Raw genomic sequence first — 25000 nt, forward strand, 5'->3', positions numbered from 1 at the left:
TCCTGGGCGGTCCCCACTAAAGAACGCCAACTTAAAATAAGCTTGGTCACGTGCGATAATGAAACGGTCAAGTTTCGACTTTGATCTCGCTAGCTTGCCTTCAAGATACTTCGATAACTGAGTCAATTTGTCCACAAAGAATGGCGTGGCTTGTTTTGGAGTAACACGGGCCTGTAACTGCTCTGCCGTAACAAGACGAAGGTAATCCTTAACCAATTTATCAGAGGCTGGATTACCAAGACCTAGCCGCTTGTCCCACTCTCCGTCCCGACCAACGGAATGGAAAATCGATCTTAACTTTCCTGTGTAAGAATCCACAGTCTTGTACGACAATCTCAAGGGGCAGCCACACGACTGGTTACCACGCTGACCCAGAAATTCACACGTATTGAGGTGTACCTGTGTTTTGCCACACTTGTCTTTAAAGATCAGGAAGCGACACAAGTCCCTAGGCGTCACTGTCGCGAGAGTAACAAAACCCGGCAGAGCACCAAGAAAAGCCTCAAGTTCCCTCTGAAGAGAATCCTTCTGCTTTTTATAACTGGTTGCCTGATCGTAGTGAAGTAACTGCTGCAACCGCACTTCAATTCCGTCAAGGTCAACGATAACATCAGAGTGTTCCTTGATAAGCGTTGTCATATCCTTTCGCTTGTAGCCACAACGTTGACAAAAACGGAAGTCAAAATCATTAGCGTGTCCACAGACTGGGCATTTAACCGACTGGACAAACAGCTTTGCCATGACTGGAAGCTCCTACAAACCAGAAAAGAAGACCCTATCATACACCACAAACCAGTAGCACAACAGATCAAAATGTATGTCAAGACACACCTAAAAACACACTGCAAAAACCCAGAGATCTCAAGGACTGCCCTTGTGGGGGCAGCCACCCCTTTTTGGACGGGACCAAGAGAGTGTTGCCATCGCCACGAACAGCCAGACATCTACTTTTTACAGCTTTATTCATAAGGAGAGGCCACCAGTACTTCTTGGGAAACACGTCCAGCACCACTACTGTGCACGACTGTTTAAAGCTCTGCAGGAATCTTAAGACAGGACCCGTTAAAGCCATGGGAGGAAAAACATATGGTCTGGCCATAAGCGCTCCGAGGGAAGCAAGGTCCTGTGTGAAGAGATTTACACCAGACGATCCGGGAGAGGGAATCGGCGTAAAATGAGGGAGAGAATACCCGTACGCATCCGTCATACTATTCGAATCCAAGGCCATAAGGTCGCAAGTATGGCATTCCCTACCACCAAACTCCTTCTGAACAATCTGCCACAAGCCATCCGACAATTTACTATCTGAGTGGGACAGGCGCCTTGATGGAGCATCAGCAGGATTCTGACCAGTCGGAATGTAAAACATGTGCAGTGATAAGCTAAGCTTCGACGTTGTGAAGAAAAGCCGTTTCAATGCCATATTAAGCTCCAAGCTTCTACCACCCTGGTTGTTCCAAGCCTCGACAACGGCCTTATTGTCAACAAAAGCGTCAACTCTAGCATTGAACAGTTTGTCCTTAAAAGCCATTAACGCCATGTCGACCGCAGTAGCTTCCTTGGCGGCGATCCCCCATTTGCACTGCTCTTGCGTCCAATAATCTGATATTTCCTCACGATGAGGGGCTAACAAAATAGGACCCCAGCCTGATGCGGAAGCATCAGTTGCAACAGACACACGAATATGACGCTCATCCCGCCATGTTACCGGATCATCCCAACCTTCCAAAAACAGCCAATGGGAGATCTCCTCACGCAGATCCCCCCTGATGGGTATTAGCCTGTGGGGAGTACGTTGGCCACCGGCAATAGCTGCATTCATCTGCTTCGTAAACAACTGGGCTGCAGGGACTGCAAGACTAAACGAGACACATTTCCCAACCAGGCGTTGCAAGGTTTTCACCGTAACCTTAGAGGCATGGAGTATTTCACGGACAAGTTGCAAGAATTTCTCCTTCTTTTCCGGCTTCAAGGAGAACACGTCCCTAGAAGAATCCGCTAAAAAACCAAGGTAGGGAACCACTTTACTTGGGAACAATATTGACTTTTGCAAACCAAGGAAATAGCCCAAGCTAACAAGATGGTAAGCAACAAGAAATATAGCCGACCTAGCCGCCGCAAGATGACGATCATCAACAGTGTTAATAGTAGCGTATTCCCCCTTATCGAGTGCCACCTGCAATTCGCCATTGTGTCGATCATCGATGTAGAGCAAACAAGGGATTCCTGTAGCTCTAAGGAAATTACTAGCCAACAACTGTAAGGGGAAGCACAATAAATGGAGGGTCCACCACACCCACTCTCCCCAACAGCAAAATAGCTCCAGATCTCAAACTAACGTTTCCTCCACAAATGACACAAAGGGCTTGCAAGAGACACTGTTCTTAAACACCTTCATCGGAGGCTCGTCTGAATCGAACAATTCTCCTTTAAAACTTCCTTTAAAATGCTTGAAAAACGGCTTAATCGAGACCTTGTCCCTTATCCACCCAAGAATCTGTGCCTGTTGGGGTGACGAGCTATCTCGCGCAATGTACTGTCAATACTCGAAATGGTTATGCAATTCTCCAGCTCGAAAACAATTTGGGTCACGGAACAATAACTCCGAAATATCACCAATTAACTCTCCCCTCTGTATTCGCTGCAATCTAACACGGTCACAGGCTGTCACTTCTCCACTGACCTTGACGGGGTTACCGAAACAATCGACCCAGGACATTGGAAGCTCAATTGCTTTGCCTTGTAATTCCTGAAGTCGAAGGTCAAAGGAGTCAGATTTCTCCCAACACCACATGTTTCCCTAGAAAAAAGGGGGGTAGTGAAGATACCTTAAAACACTGAATCGCCGAAAAATCTAAGACCATATTAAAATCAACCCCGTCAAAGTCAGCAGAGAAATAACAGCTAAGACCAGCGAGGCTGGAGGGCCCTTGTCTCAAGGATACCCCTTTTTCAAAGTCGTTATAACTATGTTGACAAAATAAACAGAGTAAAATATGCACTAGATTGATTCAATAAACACAAAAGTTTGTTTATTATCGCAAAGAATTAAGCAATATTACAACACACAGCCTTGTCCAGGCGGCCGTCAACCTATAACACCAGTGCGATCTAACGAGATCTAAACACAAGCTACTTGTCTGATTTGGGATCCGTTTTGCTCTGCTTGGACATCAATCAGGACAATCAGCTTTGATATGACCTCGCCTATGACAAAAATAACATCGCAAAGAAAATAGACGAGACGGACGTGCCACACTAGCACCCCTGTTGTCATTCGCTTGAAGCTTCTTGCGATTTGACTTCTTTTCTACTTTAGAAACGATATCCAGGACCCTCTCGTGGTCCTTGTCTCCTAATAGGCGCACAACAAGGTCCTTGAAGTGGTCCTTCGACAACTCCATCTTTTCCCTCGCCGACTGATGAACGAGCCGATAGTAGTTCTTCCTGTCATGATTACGGTCAGCGGCCTTGTTATGCAAAGTCTCCAACATCTCAAGCACCTCATACTTGTTAAATTCTGTCAACGGGCGGGAAGCATAAGCCAAGATCTGTTCCACGAGCTTCTCAGGCGACGCGTTGGTTACTGCCTCCACTGACTGTTTTAACTGTCTCACCTCCTCACGCAATCTCCGCGAAGGAACAAAGAGACTCTTAATCACCGCCCACCTCAATATGCGAAGCACGTGGTGTTATGCATGAAAAGAAAACCTCATTACAGGCCTCATAAAACATCACGTAACTTCTCGCGTCACCATGTATAAACATCCTTCGGCAGGCACAGCCAAAGGAGAAAATACAAGTAAGACGACCTAGCAACGTTCAACAATTAACGATGATCCATTAGCATAACTCAAAACAAACATCCAAAGGCCACATCAGCCGAAGGAAAAGACAAAACACAAATGACATCTCGCTGTCACCATTCGTAACCATCCCACGACCGCAAAAAAGGCCGAAGGAAATACAAATAAGCGAATTCACGGCCGCGTCTCTCTAGCGAAAAGCTAGATGTCACCGCCGAACAAAACGGCCACATCGCTTGTACAAAAAGCGAGTCCACAGCGTTCCTCTCGCTAAAAGCTAAACGCCCAACGCTGGTCCGTCAACCAACTACCGCCGAACAAATCGGCCACCTCGCCTGTACGGTTTGTAACCATCCAACGACCACAAAGGCCGAAGAAAATACAAACAAGCGAGTCCACGGCGTTCCTCTAGCCAAGAGCCAGACGCCGACCGCTAATCCGTCAACTAGCCACCGCCGAACAAATCGGCCATCTCGCTCATACGGTTTTGTAACCATCCAACGACCACAAAGGCCGAAAGAAATACAAAATAAGCGAACCCACGGCGTTTCTCCAGCTACAAGCCAGACGCCGAACGCCAGTTTGTTAACTAGCCACGCGGAATAGCCCGACAATCCTTCGAAAAGATTTCGACAACAAGCTGCGATCGGGCCAAAAAAGCTCTCCGTTATTGTCTCCACCATGCTGTGTGAAGAACCTGAAAGATACGACAGACAAGAGAAATATGCCACGAAAAAATTCATACCAACTAAAAGAGAACTACCTCCAGCTCCTGAGGCTGAGCGACATTAACATTCTGGTTGCCATCCGGTGGATTCACAACCGGCGGATTCACAACTAGCGGGTTCACGACCGGTGGATTCACGACTGGCTCTATAGGATCGACAAGTAACTGAACGTTCGGCTCCGGAGGTTGACCCTCAGCCATCAGGAAATCGTCAAGAAAATCGCATGGGTCGTATCTTCCAAAAGAAAAGAGACCAGCTCTTCGCGGCTCCGCTGAAAAACTGAGCAAGAATGGTTTATTTTCGCACCAAACCAGAATTTATTATCGGTAATTACGTAAGCGCACGTGAGACCGCTAGGCTAGCCATGAAAGAACCCATTATTGAATTATTTTAACCTCGCATATCATTATGAGTGTTGTGAATTAGCTTTTCCGAACTTCAATAACATAATCCTGGAAGCCGTAAGCTTTGAATTTTCTCAACAGCAGTAGTGGATGAAAGGAGTCATTGAAAGCTTTTGACATATCGGTCGACATTAAGGTTACGAAAAGATGTTTATCTCTGGCCTCTCTCCACCCTTCCACCAAGTTGATGAGGGTGGTTTTCTCAGCTATATTTTTTGCGGTAGGCCGATGAGTTTACACTTAAGTGTTTGTCGAAACCAGCCGTAATTTGCTCGCCGACGAGCTGCTCAAAAACCTTTTACTGACACAAGGTAAGACTGTGATAGGTCTGCAGTTTTCCTTACAGTGTCTGTCGTTCTTTTGATTTATAAATAGGTGCCTTTTCTCCACAGTTCCATTCGCTTGTCCATACTCTGTTGTTTATACAAGAGTTGAAGAGGGTCTTAAGCGACCTTGCGACTTCCTTTGCTCCAATTTTAAGTACTATTCCGGGAATACCATGGCAGCCGGTGGCTTTGTTGATGTTAAGCAACTCTAGGGAATCTTTAACTTGTATTTGTGTGACAGGCTGTACTTCTATGCCTTGCGTTAGGTTTGTAGTTTCCGCCATTAGTTTCTGAACACAGGGATGGTATTAAAAGTCCTCCATTGATTGAAGTTCGGCGCTTTTACCCACGATTACTTCAGCGATTGTGGAAAAATAGTCAGCTAGTATTTCGGCAACTTCGCATTGATTTCTGACGTTTGACCCGTTGTCGTTTAGATGGATTTCAGTATTGTGGGTATGGTCCTTTTTGTTTAGGAAAGGCCTAAAAGTATTAAAGAACTCCTTGGGTCTCATTTTGAGGTCTTAAGACGTTTTCTCCGGTATTTCCGTGTCCAAATTCCTTGTAAGCGAGCCTTGAAGGATTTTGAATATTTGAATATTCATCGCTGTTTCTCAGCAATGGATATTCGCTGGACCTTAAGTAAATTTATCCGTGTGGCCATCGCCGGAGTTTGAACGTGACTGAAGCCAGAGAAGTGTGATTTTATCGGCGAGATGTGAGGTAAGCTAGAAATTACTTTCCAGCCTTTTTTTTTTTGTGTGTGTGTGTACGAGTGACAACCCGGGGAGTTGAGAAGTCGCTTAAATCGCATTCAGTCAGGGAAATAACCACACAAGAAGCGACGAAATCACCACGGCAATAAAGTACGGCTTTTTTATTGAAAACTTTTGCGTGTAACCATCTTTTTCGGTTTGTTATCGAGATTCCCATACAAATCCTTATATATTTTTTCTCACCCTCCTAGTCTGGGCTGCCTGTGGCTGCACTTAAGATCTTTCGACCTTTGACATATATTATTAACTCGTCTATTAAGCAAGGGGTATTCCCATTACCTATCTTTAAACAGGGTTCTCGTTTACTCTGTGATAATTATACACCCATATCAGTTCTTCCTGTGTTAAGTAAAATGTTTGAGAAATTTATGTATAACCAACTTATGCATTACTTTTCGATCAGTAGAAAAATTATAATTTCCAATCAATATGGTTTTAAGCTAGGTAATACTACAATGGACTGCCTTATTGATCTTATTGAGGAAATATAATCTACATCTCTTGATCAAGGTAGGTACACTGTCAATCATTCAATACTATTATCCAAATTATGATATGGTATTCAAAACTCTCATGTAAAGTGGTTTAAATCATACCTTAGTAAAAGAAAGCGAAGAGTTTTTGTAAATGCTGTTACTTCTACTACCATGCATATTCCTGATGTGTACCACAAGGATCGATTTTAGGACCTCTACTATTTCTGATTTATGTAAATGACCTTCCTCAGGATTCCAATTTCCTTTCTATGGGATTATTCGGTGATGATTCGTCTTTAACAGTTTCAGAAATAAGTATAGATGAACGTCTACTACAAATAAAATTAGAATTACCTAGCATTTATAACTATCTATGTGCTAATAAGTTAACTTTAAACTTAAAAAAAAAACCAAGTACAATGTCTTTCAACCTCGACAGAAAATTAACTATAATCTATTACCACCATTAATGTTGGCAGGTCAGTGCTTAGAGCAAGTTTCCTGTTTCATATACTTAGGAATTTTTATCGATAGTCACTTGTCTTGGCATGATCATATAGATTATGTAATGTTTCAAAAACGAGTGCGAGTGTTTTACCGAGGTTTCCAAACACGAGAAAACTGATGAAAGCCCGAGGCCGTTAGGCCGAGGGCTTTTATTGTTTTCAAGTGTTTGGAAACCCCGGTAAAATACGAAGCACGAGTTTTTGAAATGGCTTCTCAATCGGCGCCTAATTGCAAACAAAAGAAAACAAAAGAACAAAAAAAAAGAAAAAATCACATAGGAATGTGATTTTTGCTTTCTTTTGTTTAATCAGCGCACAGTTTGTGATGATAATGTCCGTGCTTTTCAGAACTGAAGCTTGTTTTATTACAAGTAGCCACAATTTGCATTCAGTGGCGTCCACCTAGTTCCGAAACATGGACAGGTTATATAGGTGAGGATAAATTTTGCCGGTTTCGACCGCCCAAAAGGGTGCAAGAAGAAGATTCTTTGCTTGTACAGTCCAAGCCTAAAAGTACACGGTACAAAGACAAGAGAATTGCACTGTAAACGTAAATGTAAACAGAAAACAAGAGAAGTAATAAAGTTTTGTTGAAGTTGTAAATTGCTGCACTCGTGTTTGGATATCCAAACACGCTGTTTTTTACCGCGGTATCAAGGTGGATCCATGTGACCTAAATGCGGGCACGCAATTGGTTTATCACTTGATGAATTATTAATGAGTTTTTGAAGTTTGTGATAAAGTGAGAAAGAATATTAATATAATAACCAACATTAAGCATATTTTAGGAAATCAGTGTTTAATTAATATTTATTATTCTCTTGTCTACCCATATCTCATATATGCATGTCTCCTATGGGAAAAATACTTATGACAGCCCGTTATCTCAACGTATCCGATCACAGAATAAAGTAGTTAGAGTAATGAATGATGTTCCTTTAAGAGATTTATTATGTTAATTTAGGTTACTTAAATTTCGTGGTATTGTTAAATTGTATACATGTTTATTTATGTATGAACATATCTGTGATAATAAGCCTTGTAATGTTTCATTATCTTTCGTATCTGAGCATCATAATTATTCTACACGAAGTGCATCTACCCAACAATTATTTGTTCCTCACTTTAGAATTAATATTAGGAAGTTTTGTCCCACCGTTGTTGGTAAATACTATTGGAATGACCTCCCTCTTTCTGTTCGTAGGTATTTTAAGGCTTAAAGACTCTCTTCTTTCGTATATCCTAATATACTGTAACGTGATGAATGGAAGAAAATAAAATACAAAAATACAAAAATGTCGTGCCTTAAAGCCCCGTAGGATTTCTGATCGCCTTTATTCCAGCAGTTTTTAATCCTTGGCTTGCACTTAACGTTATGGCAGCCATGTTGGTGTACTGAACAATAGCGAAAAAGTCTTTTGGGAATTTGCCTCTATTATTATGCAAAACACGAGCGACATTTTCCTCTTGTTTTGTTCACCAATATGGCCGTCTAACCACGTGAGTGCAAGCCAAGAATATAATTCGAGGATTGGACAAAACAGTCACTCGTGTGACGTCGGCCATATGCTAAAAACATTCTTTTTGTGTGTCTGTTAACTAAACAGGATGCTCCCGGGATCCTACCAATCAAATGATAAAATAGTTCATTGCAAGGCATTCGACACTGAGCTCTTTTCTGCAATTTGTTGATATTTTTCAGTTCCCGTAGATGGGCACTGGAGTAGATGGTCCTCGTGGTCGTCCTGTAGCGTAACATGCGACCAGGGAGTGCAAAACAGAACTAGAATATGCGATGACCCAGCTCCGAAGAATGGCGGGAAAGATTGCCAAGGAAATAGTTCAGAAGTCCGAGGTTGTAGACAAAAGCGTTGCGGGCTAGGTACTCCTTTCAACGACATAGTAATTAAAAGTGCAACGATATTATTCATTTAATGAGAGGGAAGTTTCTTTCAGCATCCATATTACAACGGCCTTCTTGAATGCATAGTCTTTTGTCCATGCTTTCAACTGAGAGTATTTGAAATTTGTTGTGTATAGGACTGCCAAGCCAAGTTTCACTAACTTTCTCAGAACCTTAGAGTCCCGCACGCGACAAAAGGTCTCTGCAAATGAAAAAAATATCGACTATAAAAGTCAAGTTTAACCAAGGACAACGGCACCGTTGACTAAAACGTCACTCCAAAATTAAACTCTGATGGGTACGAACGGTTTTAAAGTACAGGTACAAAATGAATGGTTTATTGCTGTATGCTCACGTCGTCATCAAAACCTAAAATTTGATGATTTCACGTTGTTGTTTTGTGGATTACGGCAAAGAAATGCACAGAAATTATATTTCCTTTTTCACTAATAATATTTTTGCTTTGTGGCGCAGTCGTTGCCTTAGCCGTCTTCGTTGCTTAAACTACCTTATGGAACCAGTCCGACTCTAAAAAATCCGAGTATTCATTAAAACTCAATCGCTCGCATGGACAAAACTGACGAGATGCGAGGAGTAGAGGGGCAGTTAATTTTCGCATCGACACGGACTTGCAAGAAGAGAAATGATCTTGAAACCTCAACTGAATACTATCGCAGATGCAACAAAGTAACTCAAACTCTGACAGCAAAAAAGCAAAAAAAATCGAGCTTTAAAATCGCACAAAAATCGACTCGGTGCAAATAAGTATTTAACATGATCAAGATACAGTGCTCTGTGTAAATGCGCTTTACATATGGTGGTTACCGGCTCTGTTGATAATTTTTCCGAGTGCAAAGCCCTGAGGTTTTGGCAGGAAATCAGTTCATAATTCAATGCATTGAGGAGTTCATGGACGCAAGCATATATGAACCAATTGGTTTGCCTGAGTTTGATTTCTTTGAAATAAAATTCAGGTCCAAATGATTGCGAGTTTGAAGCGGGTGGAATGTGTCACTGGACTTTCTGCCAACAGTCCAATTGCTGTCCTTATTGGAAACTACATACTGGAAACACAAGCAGCCCAAGCACTGGTCCACAGGGAGACCACACATCTGGTTTGGGTGAGTCAGGATTTTGAAATGGAATCTTTGTTGGCATTTTGTCCCTCATTAAAATTTTGAATTTTCAAAGCATCATTGCTCAGAGATTATCTGGTGTACTACGTTCAAATTTTCAGAGAAGCTCATTATGGAATGGACTTCACTATTCAGTACTTTATTTTTGGCTGACTGATTAGAAAACGATAGCCCTATGCTATTGACGCAAAAAACCTAAAAAAGATTCCCCTATAGCAGAGCCTGTAGATATGAAGAGGCTATACATATGTGAATGGCATATATTTGAAATGTGAATAGGAGAATGTTCACATTTTTCAACATGGCAATTACGAATGTTACCTGAGTAGTGACACAGAGAAAGCCTAAAAAATAAGACTTAAACGCCAAGGATTTGCCCCAGTTTACCCGTTTTTTGTAAAAAAAAAAAACAAAACTAAATCATGCAGACATTTTAACCCACAACAGCAATTGCCGTAATCTTTGTAGCCAATAGAATCATTATATTTTTTATTTTTTTATTGGTACAATTTTATTTTGTACATAAGTTAACACAGGATCTCTTATACTCATTAAGTCTTTGCCCATTTCCTGTAAATAGTCAAATTCCATAAGTACCATGAGTCAATTAGTGTTGCTATTTTATTGGTGTCCCCAATTAGTCCATCTGGGCTAAATACATTGACACTTAAATACAGGTTTTACTTACTTACTTACTTACTTACTTACTTGTATATTTACTACTTTTTGTTTTCTTTTCGTTGCTGCTCAAGTAACGTTATTAACTGCAATGAACAGCAAATGTTGTATCCCAACAATGCAAGCGAATAGAATCTGCCATGCTTCAACTTCCCTACAACTCCGCTCGCCTGAGTACTTTATGTTTCCTATGACAAAGTGTACTTCACAAACACTACAGGCAGGACTGGCGCAGTGACTCACCTCGCACCAATGTGACCTAGGTTCGACTCCCAGCAGCACGCAGTGGCAGTAGCAGTAGCAGTAGCAGTAGCAGTAGCAGTAGTATTAGTATTGATGAGATGCTAACATGCTTCTATATTCAGTTCAAATTTAAGTCTTTCATGCATGTACAGCCTCTTTGTATGAACGGAAATTTCTATTAATGCTCTACAGTAAGGGAAAATTTTAAAGCAATGCAGGCAGAGATGTCTTTGTTAAACTCATTTCCTACTTCTCTTTAAATTCCCCACTCAGGTAATTATTTATATTTCGAGGCTTCAAACCCTGCAGAGCCTGGAGAAACATCTTGTTTCTCTAGCAAAGTCTTTCCCGCTGGGTCCTGTCAATGCCTCACCTTCTGGCATCACATGCTTGGGGGCGGAATAGGGGAACTACGAGTGATAGTCAATGGCAGTGTTGTTTGGAGAAAAAGTGGCGAACAGGGAGATAAATGGAGCCAAGCTAGTGTTGAAATTCAAAGCGATCAAGAATTCCAGGTATCGCAACGAGTTTCACTTGATGTTTGTCTTATTATCTGGTCGCCTGCGCTTTCACAGCTGGACAGTGACGACGATGACGATGATTGTTTCTTTCTACTTTCTCTCTTTTCTCAAAGCTTCTTTTGTTTAATTTTCAGGTTACTTTTGAGGGTGTGCGTGGTCCTGACTTCAGAGGTGACATTGGTGTGGACGACATATTTTTTAACGATTGCAAGGCACCTAAAGTACCGTGCAAAGGTAAGTTGACAGTCCCTCGAAGCTTGATCCGCAAAAGTCGATTCTCGATACTCCATTCTCGAAAACTTCGCACATCGAGGCTCGAGTTGAGTTTTGAGACGTTCAAGGGCTTTCGAGAAGTTTTCGAGACAATTTTCGAGACCCTCGAGTCGAGAAAACAAAAGAGTTTTCGCGTGATTAATTTTTCACGCGTCTCTTCCTGTCTTTCCTGTCTATTTTACGGGTATTATTTTATCTTACTGTTGGTTTCCATCATTTTTCGCGTTCGTCAGAAACTCTGGCAAGGCATGTAAGTTTCTTCGTTGAATTATTTTGCGTACTTTTGAAAATAAAGTGTCAACCTAGCGTTGTAAGTTTCGCGATATCATTGATCGGTCGCTTTTTGCCTCTTGTTGATTTTAACTTGAATATTTAATTAGCCCTCTCCTGTGTATTCACACAAAAGCTAGTTGGACAGGGTTTTTTGTACTTTATGCCCCCAAAACTTACATGGAATACGTTTTTCCATCAGTTCACTTCATAGAAAAAGTTGTGCGCGGAAAGGCGTGTGGTTGTTCGTATGACATCTTAACTTTTCTTTTTTTTTGTAAATTATGACGATATGCCGGTCTATCGCGGCTTTGTCTTATCTTACTAGCTTCAAGTCTTGTATTTTTGAGATTTTTTTATTCAAGGAAAACTACACTATGAGATTATTTTTGCTTATTTTTTGAGAATACATGTACTTGTGCGCACTAACATGTTCATTTTTATTAACGATAATTTCTTACACGACCACAGTTACACTTAAAAAAAAAAAAAATAGGCACGCATTGCGTATGTGCGGCAGGGCAGTAACATTGCAGCGCTGTAAAATTGTCAACTGAGCTGCGTTTTGTCTTCCAGGAGATTCAAGGTATCTGTGCGTAATATGTAGCTCTAATAGTACACGATATTGTTTTGGTACCGTATATCATTATAGTGCCATGGTAGATGTCTTAGGTGAATAGCACCCTGAGAAGACCTGTGGTTACTAGTAAAACACTAAACCCAAAAAGATTGAAGGAAATAAAAGGGAATCGAGAAACATTGGCTTCCAGGCTGACATGTTGATCATTTCAAGATCCCAGTGTGTACTCTGAGCATCTGACAGCGTTCTAACACAAAAGTTCACTAAAGTCCTGTCCGGCAGGATTAGCATTTGGATGGGTGACCTCAAAATATACGACTTTCCGTCACAATAAATAGGACCAAAAATTTTAATTTCACGCTCAAATATGAGAACTAAGCAAGGTACCGGTTTTGTAAGCCTGCTTTATGCAAAACAAATGTTGATGCAAAAGTAAATAAATATTGATGCAGAGCTTTCAGAAAGAGCAAAAGGAAGTTTTCTTTCAAGTGATTTAAAGATTGACAAGAAATGTGCGAATTCAACACAGAGATTACCATCGCCCAACTCTTAAGTTTGACCATCGTTTTACTCTCCTAGATGATGTTATTTATCACCAGGTATAGTTCCATCGTTTTGGCAATAGCAGTTGCTTTATTATTAATCATCGTCACAAATTCTTGCCGATTTTGGGGCTCATTTTATTGACACTCAAGCACGCTTCCAACAGACCTTTTTGTGTTCGTGAGTTAAGCACGTGCTGCAAAAACGTAATTCCTCCTTGTATTTTTACTACAGTTCTTAGTTGCTAATAGCCGGGTGCTTTTCCTTCCCGCTCAACAATGACTGGCAACACCTTCTGCAAATACCCGATGTATCTCGAACACTTCTCCGCGTCTACCTTCTCGCTCCAAAATGTTTCGATGCCCTCCATGAGCTCTTCTTTTGTTTTCGACACTTAACTTGGTTCCCAAGGAAATGCTTTAGTTCGTGCCAAAGCAATTAAATCGGGTGAAGATCTTGAGATTCAGGGAAAGTCTTCCACCAATATATTCCATTATCTTCCATGAAGCTTCTAGCAAGGCGACTTGTATGCTTTGTATCATTGTCTTGTTGAAAGCGGTGACCATCGTGGAAGTTATCGCGGATAAATGGAAGCAGCCCGTTGCTGAGCATCTCGGAGACACAAAACTGCGCGTCCATGTTCCTTCGAATATTGTAATTTGCGTCGGCCCCTTCTTGGAGATTCCGGCCCACACGTGCACCTTGACTGGATGTTTCGGTCTGCCTTTAAGCTTTCGATGACAACCTCCTTCCCAGGGTCTCTTTGTCTCAACGACAGTGGAGACCCTGAGAACGAGGGATGAAAAGCTCAGCTTGCTGTGGTTTTCGAGGAGAACGGAAGACACTTCCGTGAATATCACGTTATTAAACTTTTCATTTTCTGGCATGCAATTGCTATAGAACTCCAATCTACTAATGATGCAATAAGGAGGGATTGAATTAATCATGGGAGATCGAGAAATTATAGCTGTTACCACAGGCAGACAAACCCAAAGGATGCGAGAGCGCATGACGTCACGTTATTTTGAGACAGTTGTAACGGCCGATTCAACTGATCCAAGAAAGTGTTCCATAAAGACTACAAATCGCGACGTTTCTTTTCGAAAATTCATTTTATGGATTAATTTTCTGCGTTGTCCTGTGTGATTTGATGGGTTTTTGGGACGCTTTGATTTCCCCTTCAGACCCGACGCGTCGTCACATACAATATAAATAGACAAGGCGTGCAGCTTCCAAGACCGCTCACGGCCAAGTGCCTCAAGAATTTAGCCGAATTTCTCCCACTTTTAAAGGTCGCTCGCCTCCCAGCCTTGGGCACGTAAAATGTTGATACTTTTTCTACCATCGTGCCAAAAATCATCGCATTTACACGGCTGTGTAACCTCAAAATCCTGCTCGATTTTCAAGCTTCGCTCAGGTTTTTGCCATCGCCATATGATCGGGACAGAAGTGGTCGATCATTGGAATTTGATCAAAATCAAATTAACCAATCAAGAAGCGCAGATTTCCCCCAAGAGGGTCAAAATTATAAATCGGCGCTTTTTGATTGGTTGATTTGACGTTGGTCAACTGTTCACTGATTTCTTCTCACCGTATCGATGCTCAAGTGAACGGTTGACCAACCGTGTCCAAATTCGTTATTAACGAGCCTCGAAGGATTTTGAATATTTAAATATATCTCAATTTTTCCCAGCAATGGATATTCGTTGGACCTTGAAACTTGGGTAAAGAGAAGTAAATTCATCGGTGTGAGCGTAACTGCGGAGAAGTGTGATTTTATCGGCGAGATGTGAGGTAACCAGAAATTACTTTCCAGCCTTTCCATTGTGTACAAGTGAAAACCCAGGAAGTTGGGAAGTCGCTTAATTAAATCGTTTTCAATCAGGAAAATAACCCCACAAGAAGCGAGTAAGTCTCCAGGACAATAAAGTACGGCCTTTTATTCAGAACTTTTGCGTGTAAATATCTTTTTCAGTTTGTTATCGAGATTGCCATACAAATCCTTATAATTTTTTTACCCTCCTAGTCTGGGCCATCTGTGGCTGCACTTCAGATCTTTCGACCTTAGTGACATATATTATTAACGTATCTATTAAGCAAGGGGTATTCCCAGATAATCTAAAAATTGCTTAAGTGGTAACTATTTTTAAACAGGGTCCTCGTTTACTCTGTGATAATTATAGACCCGTATCAGTTCTTCCTGTGTTAAGTAAAATTTTTGAGAAATGTATAACCAACTTATGCATTACTTTTCGGTAGAAAATATTATAATTTCCAATCAGTATGGTTTTAAGCCAGGTAATACTACAATGGACTGCCTTGTTGATTTTATTGAGGAAATATCTACATCTCTTGATCAAGGTAGTTATGTTGTAACAATATTTTTCGCCCTGAGTAAAGAATTTGACACTGTTAATCATTCGATACTATTATCCAAATTTATATCATACTATAGTATTCAAAATTCACTTATGAATTGGTTTAAATCATACCTTAGTAAAGGAAAGGAAAGAGTTTTTGTAAATGGATCGATTTTAGGATCTCTACTATTTCTGATTTATATAAATGACTTCCCTCATTCTTCCAATTTCTTTGCTATGAGATTATTCACTGATGATACTTCTTTAGCAGTTTCAGATATAAGTATAGGTGAACTTCTACTACAAATAAATTTAGAATTACCTAGCATTTATAACTGGCTATGTGCTACTAAGCTAACTTTAAACTTAAAAAAAAAAAAAACAAGTACATTGTCCTTCAACCTCGAAAGAAAGTTAACTATACTCTATTACCACCATTAATGTTGGCAGGTCAGTGCTTAGAGCAAGTTTCCTGTTTCAAATACTTAGGAATTTTTATCGATAGTCACTTGTCTTGGCTTAATCATATAGATTAATATGTTTGCGATAAAGTGAGTAAGAATATTAATATAATGACCAAGATTAAGCGTATTTTAGGAAATCAGTGTTTAATTAATATTCATTATTCTCTTGTCTACCCATATCTCATATATGCGATACCTACGACAGCCCGTTATCTCAACTTATCCGATTACAGAATAAATTAGTTAGAATAATGAATGATGTTCCAATACGAGACTCAATTACCCATCATTATGAAAATTTAGGTTTACTTAGGTTTCGTGGTATTGTTAAATTGTATGCATGTTTATTTATGTATGAACATATCTGTGATAATTAACAATTATTCGCCGAAGGCGAAGTGAATATTGGTGAATATTTACCGAGACGTAGTCGAGGTAAATATTCCCCAATATTTACTGAGCCTGAGGCGAATAATTGTTTTAGCGTAATTTTCAGCGGTAAATATCAAGAAAGTGCAAAACAACGGGCTAAAACAAGATAAAAAGGCACGAAAAGTGCTTGATTGGCTTAGCAGCCGCGCCTCCAAAATGTTATATTCACCGGGTAGCGCGATGAATATAACACTAAATTCTTTTTGTATAAATACACAGGTGATTATACAAAATCGCGCGCTCTCATTGGCTCGCTATCTCGGATTATCAGCCGATAATCACCTCGACAGACAAAATGGCTGCCAGCAATCGTTTTGCCACTGTAAGTGAAGATGATTTTCGCCTTGAAATGTTTGTTTTTTTTCTGTTTTTGAAATAATGACATGTGTATTTACACATACTTATTCAGCTATAAGCCGAGCGATTTTTACACAAATCCTCACTCAATTTGGGCAAATTTGAAGCCGTGGAAGGGGTCTCGGCTTATAGTCGAGTATTTTTGATAAAAAGAATTTTCTCAGCAAATTAAAACAGTAACAAATGAACGTGTATTCGCTTACACGCCGAACTAAATTACTTGTAAAATGAAGAGAAGTTCTTGTTGGTGTAATGTGGACTTTTATTACTTGGTGGCTCGTAAAGGAGCCGTTGATGTTGTTGTGTGATCGGAATCGATCTTATTGCTCGTCTTCTTCCTCGTTGTCTGTCTCGAATTGGTCGTCCATTTCCTCGTCTTCACTTTTTTTTTGTTCTGGAATATTACATCGTCCTCTGTGCCGTCGAGTGCGCTATAGAGGTGCCACAAGTCTTGAACGAACGCCTCACCATCTTCTCGGGAATATCGCACCAAGCCTGGTTTACCCATCGAAGGAATGAGGAGTCTGGGAACGAGATTGCACCATCACAGATCGTGTAAACAAGCTTGTTACTTGACACCATAGCAAACTTGAGACAAGTGGATTGCTTCTTGTAGCGACATTTTCCAAGCAAAAAAGCCGTATGCATTAAAGGGAAAATATTACCTTGAATTCTTTGCTTTGAAAACCACGCCAAAGGTCGTTGATTGAGCTTGGGATACGCTCCCCGATAAGCTCCCCGTTGAACAGATTTGCCTTATCTTTCCTCCAGCGACGGAACCATCGACTCGCTGATGTCGTATTCTCCGGCGATCTCGGAGTTATTTTCTACAGCTTCTGGTTCGGCGACTATTTTAAGTTTAAAGGGGAGGTTGTAAGGTTTCCATTCGAATAACGTTTTATAAAACGCTTCGCTTGTACGAAGACACGTTTCCTGTGAGGTCAGTAATTGTTTCACGATCATATGCATGTCGCTTGTTTGTTTCTTATCTTTCGTGTTCATTTGATTGCTTTGAGTACAATTTGTATTTTAAATTACGAAAATTCCATAGTCGATAATACACATCAAGACCTAAAATGGGTCTCGGCTTATAGCCGAGTATTATGCATTTACAATTCGTGTCAATCAAGTTGATTTTTTCCGTAAGAAGTTTGGGGTCTCGGCTTTTAGCCGAATAAGTACTAAAACTAGTAGTAATCAAAGATTAGACTAGACCCTCCGTGAGGGTACACTGGGTTGCCTGTGGTACGTGCACCGTTCCAGACAATTTTTTCCAAGTTGGGCGGTCATTAAGAAGTCATACCAGACGAGGCCCTTTGGCTCACAGGTCCTCACACGTTCGTACGACGAAACAGACCTGTCCTTGCGTAATATGTAGCTCTAACAGTGCACGATATTGTTTTGGTATTGTCTATCATTGTAGTGCCATGGTAGAAGTCTTGGGTAAATAGTCTGAGAAGACATGTGGTTACTAGCAAAGTACTAAACCCAGAAAGATTGAAGAAAATAAATGGGAAGTGAGAAACACTGGCTTCTGGACTGACATGTTGATAAACTTCTTTTGACCACAAGTTTAAGCGTGCCCTCTAGGCATCTGACAGCTTTGTAATACCGAAGTTCACTGAAGTTCAGCCCTTTTGGGCGGGGTTAGTGTTTGGATGGGAGACCAAAATAATATACCCCTCATAAAACAGAAGCATCGGACCGAAAATACTATTAACGCTAACAAATGCGAACTCAGCAAGGTACAGATTTTGTTAGCTTGCTTTATGCAAAAACAAATATTGATGCAAAAGTAAATAAATATTGATACAAAGTTTTTAGAAAGAGCGGAAGGAAGTTTCCAGGACGATCGCTCGAGATTAACATATTTACGACATGAAAACAACATTTATTTTGAACCGTGAATATAGGATATAAAAAGTTACGATCAGCGACAAACATTTTGGGGGATTTTTGCAACGTTCAATTTTGTTATTGTACGTTTTGGCTGCACAAATAAATCGCAAAATCGAAAGTGACATCGCCGGAATTCAGCGGGCGCCGTGATTAAGTTACCGCGGCATGTTTACTCGCCAAACAGTGAAGCATCTGTGTCAAATGATGGCAAGATACCGGGTTTTTGTAAGTTTCTTTTTCTGTCAAGTGTCATAAAGTTTGACAATGAAATGAGCGAAGTCAAAACAAAGATCACAATCGCCCAACTCTTGTTTATACAAAGTCAAAATTTACTCTCCAAGACGCGTACGACGTTATTATCACCAGGTAATTCCATCATTTTGGAAATAGCAGCTACTTTATTATTCAACTGCGTCACAATTCTTCACTGATTTTGGGGCTCATTTTGTTGAAACTCAAGCACACTTCCAACAGGCCTGTGAACCCTTCCTGCTTACAGAGCAATACTAAAAAACTTCTCCGATATCACATTTCAACCTTAAGCTCGAAAATTCAATACACAACATGATATTATAATTCACAAAGGCAGAAAATACCACAGAATCCTTTTCCAGCGAAAAATTTATTGAAACAAACAACATATTTGCTCTTAGAGGCGAAAGCCTCTTCCTATTTCATTGCGTGCGTGAAGACAAGAAACTCAATTGTGTCAAATTACCATGTACTTCAGGTAAATACAGCTCACTTTGATTTCGTCTCGACGGGCGATAGATTGTTGTCGAAGTCCAGTACTCGTCGCTTTTGAGATTCATGGCTAGTTTATCCAACTGACTTTCCATTATTGAGCTCCATAAGGGTATATTTTGTTAGTCTTTTGTTTAGAGATCCACTAAAACGCCATTCGCGTTGCATGACTTTCGACGCCATTGCAGGCTAAGTTAATGATTCTACTGTGTCCACCAGAGAAATCTACGCTGTTCCACTACCCTCTCGATCCTAAGAAAAAACGCGCATAAGGCTCTATGCAAAAAGACACCACTTACCAGGGGAGTGACAGGCAAGACTTTTACCGACACGGAAAAAAAAAAAAGAAAACTAAAAAAAAGAAAAAAAAGAAAACAAACAAACTATACGCAGACCTCGACTGGTTTGCCATAGGCAACCCAGTAAAAACGACAAAATCAACGCAGACCTCGACTGGTTTGCCATAGGCAACCCAGTAAAAAGTGCGTTCGATCTGTAGCTCCCGAAAAATTTATTATATTGATTGAGAGAAGGATCCTGGGAAAGGGGATTTTGGGCTGCTTTCAGTCAGTGTCATAAAGCAGTTGCAAAGTTGAACACAACAATCAGTTTTAATAGTTCAAGATGTTGATACAATCACAGTGGCCAAAAGAAATAGTAGAAAATTAAACAAATGGATAATGTTTAACTATTTCGCAATTGAATAAGAAACTTGGATAACTGAACGTGTCATTCGCAATTGAATAAGAAACTTGGATAACTGAACGTGTCAATGTATTTAGTGGTCCATTAATAAAAATGTCTTTTCGCTCATTGGCTGAAGGCAATATACTGATCGAGTCTCAACAGTCTGAGCACGAAGAGAAGTTGAATCTCCTGAGAAAAGCAGCTGAATTGATGCATCACAACTCGCTATCGTAGCCGGGGCGAATTTCAGCGTCTATTTCCTAGAAAACACACTACTGCATAGCTTTCTGATATTCTGATAAGTAGCCTTAGCCATATTTGTTAATGGAAATTCGAATAAGTAAAACAAAATTCGCTTACCTTGTGGAAACAGTAACCGCAATGCCAAAATACCATGAGTAATTTAACTGCACGTTCAAGATACCAGTTCCCGGCGGTCAAAACATTTCACATGAAATCGAGGCCATATGTGCCACGCAGCCAGCCAGTCCAAGATGGCGTCCAAACCATGAAATTTTATGGCATCGGAAAATCGCGGGACATAAACCCGCGGGATTGACCCGATTAGTATGCGTTCTCCTATTGTCGAACGCAACAATTATTCGCCTCAGGCTCAGTGATTATCGGTGAATATTCACCTCGACTTCGTCTCGGTGAATATTCACTGATAATCACTTCGCCTTCGGCGAATAATTGTTAAATATTCACTGCTGAAAATTATACTAACGAGATGCTTCCGTGAAGCATACACTGGGTTGCCTGTAGTACGTGCTACAGAAAATCAGAAGGCACTGAATTGTGTGGTATTGAAATACAGCATTCCAGTCTCTGAGGAATAACAAATAAAAGAGAAGCGAGAAACATTGGCTTCTGGGCTGACATGTTGATAATTTTCAAGTTCCCTCACAACTTCTTTTCACCTCGAGTGTGCCCTCTGAGCATCTGACAGCTTTGTAATACAAAACTTCCCTGAAGTTAATCCCTAGGGGTTCAGCGGGGTTAGTGTTAGGATGGGAGACCAAAACAATAAACCCCTCATAAAAAACAGAAGCATCTGTCCGAAAATACTATTAACGCTAACAAATGCGAACACAGCAAGGTACAGATTTTGTTAGCTTGCTTTATGCAAAACAAATATTGATGAAAAAGCAAATAATTATTGATACACAGTTTTTAGAAAGAGCAGAAGGAAGTTTCCGGGACGGTCGATCGAGAATAAAATATTTACGACATGAAAACAACATTAATTTTGAACCGTGAATATAGAATATAAAAAGTTACGATCAGCGACAAACATTTTGGGAGATTTTTGTTACGATCAAGTAAATTGCAAAATCGAAAGTGACATCGCCTGAATTCAGCGGGCGCCGTGATTAAGTTACCGCGGCATGTTTACTCGCCAAACAGTGAAGCATCTGTGTCAAATGATGGCAAGATACCGGGTTTTTGTAAGTTTCTTTTTCTGTCAAGTGTTATAAAGTTTGACAATGAAATGAGCGAAGTCAAAACAAAGATCACAATCGCCCAACTCTTGTTTATGCAAAGTCAAAATTTACTCTCCAAGACGCGTACGACGTTATTTATCACCAGGTAATTCCATCATTTTAGAAATAGCAGCTACTTTATTATTCATCTGCGTCACAAGTTTTCACTGATTTTGGGGCTCATTTTGTTGAAACTCAAGCACGCTTCCAACAGGCCTGTGAACCCTTCCTGCTTACAGAGCAATACTAAAAAACTTCTCCGATATCACATTTCAACCTTAAGCTCGAAAATTCAATACACAACGTGATATTATAATTCACAAAAGCAGAAAATACCACAGAATCCTTTTCCAGCGAAAAATTTATTGGAGTAACTGCAGAATACCCTGCCATTTTGAAGCTGCACCTCTGAAAAGGCTGGATACGCGGATACGCAGTCAAAAGTAGCACCCCTCCCCAAGTAAACTTCTAAGTAGTATGTTGTGAAGTGGATACGCGGATACGCGGATACACGGATACGCAATCGAAAATACCACTCCTCCCCAAGTAAACTTCTAAATATATTGTGAAGTGGATACGCGGATACACGGATACGCAGTCGAAAATACCACTCCTCCCCAAGTAAACTTCTAGGTATATTGTGAAGTGGATACGCGGATACGCGGATACGCAGTCGAAAGTACCACCCCTCCCCAAGTAAACTTCTAAGTATATTGTGAGGTGGATACGCGGATACGCGGATACGCAGTCGAAAATACCACCCCTCCCCAAGTAAACTTCTAAGTATATAGGCCATTTCCGAGTTCAAGTCTGCCTCCTCTTTAAAGCGAGTCTAAGTGCGAAGTTTTTCTTATGAAAATTAGTTTTCATTCATATGTAAAGTAGAACTAATTACCATCACAAAAACTTCGCACTTATACTCGCTTTGAAGAGGAGGCAGACATGAACTCGGAAATGGCCTATTGTGAAGTGGATACGCGGATACGCAGTCGAAAATACCACCCCTCCCCAATTAAACTTCTAAATATATTGTGAGAACCAAACCGCAAAATTTCGCGAGAGTGCTTAGGCTTAATCACTGAAACGAGCGCTTAGGCTTAATCATTAAACGAGTGCTTTCTTCTTCACACGATGTCGTGAAAAAGTGTAGTTAACCGAAGCGTAAAATGAAAGCTAAAATTCTACGAGAGTGCTTTGGCCTAATCACTGAAGCGAGTGTTTACAGCTTTCTTCTTCACACGATCTCATGAAAAAGTGTAGTTAACCGAAGCGTAAAATGAAAGCTAAAATTCTACGAGATTGCTTAGGCCTAATCACTGAAACGAGCGCTTAGGCTTAATCAGTAAACGAGTGCTTTCTTCTTCACACGATCTCGTGAAAAAGTGTAGCTAACCGAAGCGTAAAATGAAAGCTAAAATTCTACGAGAGTGCTTTGGCCTAATCACTGAAGCGAGTGTTTACAGCTTTCTTCTTCACACGATCTCATGAAAAAGTGTAGTTAACCGAAGCGTAAAATGAAAGCTAAAATTCTACGAGAGTGCTTTGGCCTAATCACTGAAACGAGCGCTTAGGCTTAATCAGTAAACGAGTGCTTTCTTCTTCACACGATGTCGTGAAAAAGTGTAGTTGACCGAAGCGTAAAATGAAAGCTAAAATTCTACGAGAGTGCTTTGGCCTAATCACTGAAACGAGCGCTTAGGCTTAATCGGTAAACGAGTGCTTTCTTCTTCACACGATCTCGTGAAAAAGTGTAGCTAACCGAAGCGTAAAATAAAAGCTAAAATTCTACGAGAGTGCTTTGGCCTAATCACTGAAACAATACGTGAAGTATTTTCCACTGCGTATCCGTGTATCCACATATCCATGCATATACTACAGAGTATTTTGAAGTATGTTACACGAAGTTGGTATCCAGTTCCCATGTGTGATGTCCGCGTATCCACGTATCCGGGTATCCATGATTTCCACTGCGTATCCGCGTATCCGCGTATCCACTTCTCAATATAGTTAAAAGTTTACCTGGGGAGGGATGGTACTTTCGACTGCGTATCCTCGTATCCAGCCTTTTCAGAGGTGCAGCTTCAAAATGGCAGGGTATTCTGCAGTTAAGCCAATTTATTGAAACAAACAACATATTTGCTCTTAGAGGCGAAAACCTCTTCCTATTTCATTGCGTGCGTGAAGACAAGAAACTCAATCAAGACAAGAAACTCAACAGCTCACTTTGATTTCGTCTCGACGGGCGATAGATTGTTGTCGAAGTCCAGTACTCGTTGCTTTTGAGATTCCTGCCTAGTTTATCCAACTGACTTTCCATTATTGAGCTCCATAAGGGTATATTTTGTTTAAGGATCCACTAAAACGCCATTCGCGTTACATGACTTTCGACGCCATTGCAGGCTAAGTAAATGATTCTACTGTGTCCACCAGAGAAATCTACGCAGTTCCACTACCCTCTCGATCCTAAGAAAATGCGTGCAGAAGGCTCTATGCACAAAGACACCACTTACCAGGGGAGTGACAGGCAAGACTTTTACCGACACGGAAAAAAAAAAAAAATAAATAAAATAAATAAAATAAAATAAACCAACAAACTAAACGCAGACCTCGACTGGGTTTGCCATAGGCAACCCAGTAATAAGCCTTGCAATTTTTCATTTTCTTTCGTATCTGAGCATCATAATTATTCTACACGAACTGCATCTACCCAACAATTATTTGTTCCTCACTTTAGAATCGATATAAGGAAGTTTTGTCCCACCGTTGTTGGTAAATTTTATTGGAATGACCTCCCTTTTTCCGTTTGTAGTACTTCATGTAAAAGTCTTTTTAAAAACGCACTTAAAAAAATGTTACATTAATAGAAGGTATTTGAGGGCCTTAACTAGTTTCTTCTTTCGTATATCCTAATATACTGTAACATGATGAATGGAGGAAAAAATAAAATACAAAATTAAAAATATATTGTGCTTAATGCCCCGTAAGATTTCTGATCGCGTTCATTCCAGCAGTTTTCAATAAAATTCGGGGAATGGACAAAACACTCACTCGTGTGACGTCGGCCATATTCTAAAAACATTCAGGATGCTCCCGGGTTCCTACCAATCAAATGATAAAATAATTCATTGCAAGACATTCGACACTGAGCTCTTTTCTGCAATTTGTTGATATTTTTCAGTTCCCGTAGATGGGCACTGGAGTAGATGGTCCTCGTGGTCGTCCTGTAGCGTGACATGTGACCATGGAGTGCAAAACAGAACCAGAATATGCGATGACCCAGCTCCGAAGAATGGCGGGAAAGATTGCCAAGGAAATAGTTCAGAAGTCCGAGGCTGTAGACAAAAGCGTTGCGGGCTAGGTACTCCTTTCAACGACATAGTAATTAAAAGTACAACGATATTCAC

General features: G+C 40.6%; 1 protein-coding gene across 2 annotated transcripts in view; it reads left to right on the forward strand.

The window, feature by feature from the left end:
• Window positions 1-25000, forward strand: part of LOC137975539 (MAM and LDL-receptor class A domain-containing protein 1-like) — a 120800-nt gene that overhangs the window by 48559 nt on the left and 47241 nt on the right. For both annotated transcript variants that reach the window (XM_068822650.1, XM_068822651.1), the window contains exons 12-16: window positions 8725-8904; window positions 9900-10046; window positions 11256-11497; window positions 11638-11737; window positions 24775-24954. In XM_068822650.1, coding sequence (XP_068678751.1) covers window positions 8725-8904; window positions 9900-10046; window positions 11256-11497; window positions 11638-11737; window positions 24775-24954 — 849 coding nt within the window. The remainder of the gene's footprint in view (window positions 1-8724; window positions 8905-9899; window positions 10047-11255; window positions 11498-11637; window positions 11738-24774; window positions 24955-25000) is intronic.

This window comes from Montipora foliosa, chromosome 11, assembly GCF_036669935.1.
Source record: "Montipora foliosa isolate CH-2021 chromosome 11, ASM3666993v2, whole genome shotgun sequence".
NCBI lineage: Eukaryota > Metazoa > Cnidaria > Anthozoa > Scleractinia > Acroporidae > Montipora > Montipora foliosa.